General features: G+C 38.2%; 1 protein-coding gene across 1 annotated transcript; it reads left to right on the forward strand.

Annotated features, from left to right (window-relative positions):
* Positions 1-878: 878 nt before the first annotated feature.
* car15 (carbonic anhydrase 15) lies at positions 879-4966 on the forward strand. The gene is made up of 8 exons (XM_079694974.1): positions 879-1111; positions 1221-1250; positions 1770-1946; positions 2361-2506; positions 2608-2700; positions 3191-3257; positions 3349-3509; positions 3596-4966. The coding sequence occupies exons 1-8, from the start codon at positions 1060-1062 to the stop codon at positions 3815-3817; spliced, it is 948 nt and encodes a 315-aa protein (XP_079551100.1). The 5' UTR covers positions 879-1059; the 3' UTR covers positions 3818-4966.
* The last annotated feature ends 1083 nt before the right edge of the window (positions 4967-6049 follow it).

The raw sequence follows: 6049 nt of genomic DNA on the forward strand, positions 1-6049 counted from the left end.
ATGTTACATCCACTTAAAGACCTATCACACTCCAACTGGAGGAGAGTACCTGGCAACTAACGCTTCATTTTGATGTGCTTCATGATTCATTATATTTCAAACAGGTACAATCATTTCAGGTTTTATTTTCAAGACACTTATGTGATAACGTTTGGATAATATCTCTCTTTAATCAACTTTACTAACAGATGAAGTATTTATATTATAAATAAATAGGATTTCCTTGACCTGCATCTTAATCTGGTACACAATACTGGAATCAAATGGGAAACTTAAAAAGATTACAAAGTGTTTTTTCACACAGTGATATGTTTTTTCTATTTAAAAAGAATATATATATTTTAAACTTTTTTTGAGATAGAGATATTTACAGTTGGTACATTTCTACCGCCTCCTTATATGAAGCCATAACAGTATATTCTCATTTTCAACGTGAAAACATTTGAATAAATCAAAGGAAGAAAATCAGACATTTATAAGATGTAATCTTGCACACCGATAGGAGTTTTCTTTCTCTAAACTAAATGTTTCCGAATAATTGTTTCTTCTTTTGAGTGTACATTTCTACAGCCTCTTTCAATATGTGCTCTCTTATGGTGCTGGACAATACTAGAATAAAAAAGGGAAACTTTAAGATGTATAACATTTTATTTGAAACAGTGATGGGAGGATTTCTTTCTTATAAAAAGTAAATGTTTGTTTATTTGTTTACATATTGAGAGAGATACAGCTCATGTATCTCTACAGCCTCCTTATACGGCGCTGTGTATATTCTGCCCTCTTCTAATTCAGCTGACTTTCCCATGCGATGAATGGCTCTTGTTACTGGTCACTGGGCATCTATGCTGGCAGCAGTGGGGGGGGGTGAAGCTGTGCTGCATCAATGAGCCTGTTGATCAGAAAAGACCACTAGACTGGTAATGACACGCTTCACTGATCACACCAGGACAAAATCAAACTCAGCTTTCACCTCCTACTTAAGCAGGACGCGGCTCTGATCCTCAGCCTACCTCAGATCAGCACCTGTCCCTCTGAAGTCCTCGGGCTGCGGCTCTTAAAATGGTTTGGGCAGCGGCTCTCTTCTTTATTGTCGTTCCACTCGTTAACTCAGGTGAGGGTCCTGTTTACATCTCAGTGAGAGACTACATTTATTTACTGCCATTTAAAAAAATCTAAAGGAAAATTACGCTTGTCAACATTTAGCTTTTTGTAATTTCCAGAAGACTACTGCTACGATGAGCCTCAGTGTGGTAAGTAACCTTTTTTCTTTTTTTTCAGACCACAGATCGGATATAATATGCTCTCTTATTCATCTCTCTATCTCGTGTTCCCACTTGTTGGTGATAAATGTACTGTCCAATAGGAGACATTATTCAAATTAGGACCATATAAGGTTGACTTTATTTTTGTATGACTTTTTAGCTGTTCTTATTGGTAAGCGCTCAAAAGGCATTGTCTTCTCAAAATCTCGATTAAGTGTTGACAGTTTCCCAAGCTTAAACTTAATCTCAGTCTTAAACCTTTAAGAAAACATAGGAAAAAAAATGTGGTCTTGTATCTGCTAAGGATGATTTAAAAAAAAAAAAAAAAAAATGTGATTTGATAAAAATCTCCAGAAAAAGAGTAAACTTTCAGATTCATTACTGATCGTCTTTCCTCACATAAATCCTCTAGATGTCCACTTGGAGACCACTAATGTATCTAAAAGATTTTCTGTTCGATCTTTCATGTCTGTATTCGGTTCGTATGTGCCTTCTTCACCATCCCAGATCCTTATGCATGGGGAGACATGTACCCGTCGTGTCACCCTTTGCTTGAAGAGCTCCACTCTCCCATCAACCTGGACCACCAGATGACCAGAAACCAGTCTCTGGAGTATCTACATCTGGAGGGCTTCGATGAGATCCAAACGGGCCACTGGACACTTAAAAACGATGGACACTCTGGTAAATGTCATATGTCTTGGAAATATATCAATATTATATTATTATTTTGATATGAGACTAGAAATTGTTTTAGACTCTGTAATACTGTAAGTGTAGTCTTTTGCTGCATTACTGTAAAGTGTTGTATTTTTCTGAACTTACCAGACTGTTTCAGCTCTTCAGTTATTTGTGTTTACCTGCTTTAATCAATAAATCAACATTACTGCTGGTCATTAATCAAACATCTCAATGTGTAACTATTTTGTGAAAGCATCAAGGGTTAAACTCGCAATATCAATAGATTTAATTGGTCAAAAATAATGTCACATTTCATTTTCCTCATATTGCCCTTCCCTGAACACACCACGCATCCTCTCAAGATTTAACCATGTGTATATATTCAGTTGGTGATGGCATGTTTCTGGTTGCTCTCAGTGTTGATGGAGGTTGGCGGTGGCATGTCAGTGAGCGGTGGAGGTCTTCCAGATGTGTACCAGACCATCCAGCTGCACTTCCACTGGGGGGGCCCGGCCTCCAACGGATCGGAGCACACGGTGGACGGACGCAGATACCCGATGGAGGTACAGTACGGTCAGTAGACGAGCTCTACACCGTCACAAAACAACTGTTGCTGTGCAGCCTATCCTTAATGTCTTTTTGTTGTTGTTGTTTTTTACTTTAGATGCACATAGTCAACATGAAGTCCATCCATCCCAATCTGACGGCGGCATTAGACGATCCAACAGGACTCGCTGTGCTTGGATTCTTCATTGATGTGAGTTTAATACACTTGTTGTAAAGTATTTTAAAGCAGTTTTAAGGAGTTTCTGACCATTACAGCTACTGAAATATAACATGTAATTTAATAAAAATTACTCATCCAAATGTTGTTGAGTGCAAAGAAGTTACATCCAGACAAACCTAAATGTAGAATATTTAAAATATTATTTTAATTCATGTTATTTATTGGCTTCTCTGTCATGTTATTCATTTAAGAACTTTTTACGAAAGTTTGTCATCAGTCTTGTGAATAGCTTTAAAGTTTACAATACCTGTTTTTGAATATAACCCAGTTAAAAGCATTTGTTAAAAATAATTGGATGCCATTAGTTTCAATTAATCAACATAATAATTAAACATTAAACATAATAATAACATTAGACAATTTTATTTGACTATATTTGGGGGGTAACTAATATCTGTCCAAACATTGTTTTTTTGTACGTACACTACACACATCCTGATTTGTCTTCCCTTTCTTGCAGGTTGTCTATGCAGACCATGTGCACTTTGGACTCATATCACAAAAGCTGTCGTCTGTCGCTTACAAAGGTCAGAGGTCCCTTTAGAAAACCCTCTCCAGCCTGCTGTTTGTGTTGTTTATAACTCGTTTTCTCATCACATCTTTGCATCCTCCCCCAAGGCCAGACGACTAAAATCAAGCCGTTCCCGCTGATGAACCTGCTGCCGAAGCACAACATGAGTCAGTATTACCGTTACTATGGCAGCCTCACCACGCCCCCCTGCTCTCAGGTGGTGGTGTGGACTCTGTATGAAGTCCCCGTCTACATCTCATGGTCCCAAGTAGGTCTCTTGAGTCTTCATCTGAAAAACAAACATCTAAATGGTTCCCTGAGTGCTGTAAGTTATCCTTTATCTTTCCTCCTCAGCTGGCTCAGTTTACCTCACAGATCTTCTCCACAGAGGAGGATGCAGAGCAGGTGACGCCTCTGCAGAGAAACTTCAGACACATCCACTCCACCTTCGGACGCAAAGTGTCCGTGTCCAAAGATGCCAAACTCCTCGCGGGGACGGCCGGGCTTCCCCTCAGCTCAGCTTTGTCCCTGCTTCAAATCATTTTGCTGGGAAGCTTCATCATCTCTGGACTCTAACGCAACTTAAGGGGATTCATATTTTTGCCACTCATTTTTACCCCAAAATGACTTTTAGATGATGTTTAGATGAAGTCTAGCAAAGATTATATATTTTAAAACACTGTGAAAAAAGTACTGTAAATGTTGATTTGTTACTAAATGTATTATGATTGTGCCCTCTCGTCTCTGCAGCGTTAGTGCATTCAGAAATGTGAAAATGTTTTGTTACTAACTTGTTCAAAAATAATGTGAACTGAGGATCGAGTTGTGATGTATGAGGGCACCCTAGCTTGAAAAAGATGCAATATACGTGATTATAACAATATAAGTGTTAACAGTAAAAGAAAAATAGATGTATTTAGTCAAATAGAATATTAAGATACAACATGAAGAGTCTATAGCGGCTCTGTCCAGCATGCTAGTTAATGTATAGCATGCTAACTTTTGCTTATTGTGTGGTGCATAGGAAGGTGATTATTTTTGCAAATATTATAAAACAAAGGAGAACATTTAAAAAAATCTATTAAAATGTTGACCTGGTGCTAAATGAAAAGTATAATATTTAAATAAAAAACAAAAATGTCAACCTCATGGTGGAGCTAGCATGGCAAAAAGAAAAAAAGGGAAATAAGCGGTAATCATAAAGATGTGTTTTAAAGGATTTTTCTGTTGTGTTGGCTTGAGGTATTTTCAGAATAGCCCTAGTGTATGCAAAGTTCACTTACTGCAGCAAGTGTCTTCTAAAATCCATCTATTTCCCTGACAGTCATTACAGGAAAACCACAGGTGTGATTATTAAAACAATAAGGGGTAAAATCCATTCAGCTTTACATGTTGTATTTTACATGCTAAATCACTTATACCCACAATCCAGTGGAGCTGAACTATTTGTAATGAGTAACACCTGTGCTCTGTTGAAGAACACCAAGCTCATTAAGTTATGTGAAGCTATGAAATGCTAATGAGCCGCAACTCCTGCATTCGCCATGCAAAATGTTCTGTGTGTGTGTGTGCAGCATTTGCATATTTGGGTCGACCAGCATCAGTGTAAACCTGCATCATGTAGACAAGGAGATCAGGAATGCAAGAAAAATAAAAAGATAAGGGGATTGACAGTCTTTTCATATAATGTTTAATGTATTGAAACAATAAACATACTATTCTGTGTCCCATGTGTTGTTGTCTTTGATGAATGAAAGACATTTGCTTTCTTTCTCTGCATTGTTTCCTGTTCTGTGAGACAATGACTATTATGCTTCAGTGATTTGTAAATCTGTGGCTGAGGTGAGTCAGCATCAACCTGAGATGTTAAAATGACACAAACCCAGCAGGATTACCGTTTATGCTAGTGAAAAAGAAGTAAAGACATAAAGCTGATCAATCTGAATGTTTCTCATATAAACATCAAAACAGTGCCGCAATAATACAAAACAAACATGACATCTTCAGTTGAAAATGAATAAAATAACACAGCTGGAGAGATAATGGTTGACCAATCATGTCACTTGCTCTGGAGGCTAGTGGTCAACATCCTCCGACTGTCATGGCCAAGAGGTGGCACACACACACACACACACACACACACACACACACACACACACACACACACACACACACACACACACACACACACACACACACACACACACACACACACACACACACGATCACACACACACACACACACACACACACACACACACACACACACACACACACACACACACACACACACACACACACACACACATAAACAACACTGTAAGCCTTTCTCTGATCTTTATGTGTTTATGTGAGTCCTATGATAAGCAAAGGTGACGTCAGGATGCAGATTTTCACAAAAACAAACACAGCAGGAAACAAATGCTCTAATTTCTGTATTGTTTTGGGTTTTCTCCCCTAAAGCCTTCCCTCTCTCTGCACACACTAGCTATGTGTGAGTGTTAGTGAATTAATGAATCACATGATTAGCTGGTCGATCTAACCAGACACAGACTCATTGTTTTCTCAGCTGCTTCTTAGTGTTTACATTCAGGGCTTCAATTGGGTTTATCTTTGTGGGGGGTTTCTGTGTCGAACTTTTCAAATATCCAAAGCGTTCAATGAACTTTTTTTTTTTTTCAATTTTTCGACTCACTCTATTCGATTTTTTTAAGACAGCTTATACTTTCATTATTTTTCCCCGAGTGGCGAAGTCACGCCCATCTACTTCCGGTCCATGGGACCTTATTTCGGAAAAACTATGTATTG

This window comes from Notothenia rossii (assembly GCF_949606895.1).
Source record: "Notothenia rossii genome assembly, contig: scaffold_180, whole genome shotgun sequence".
NCBI classification, from domain to species: Eukaryota; Metazoa; Chordata; class Actinopteri; order Perciformes; family Nototheniidae; genus Notothenia; species Notothenia rossii.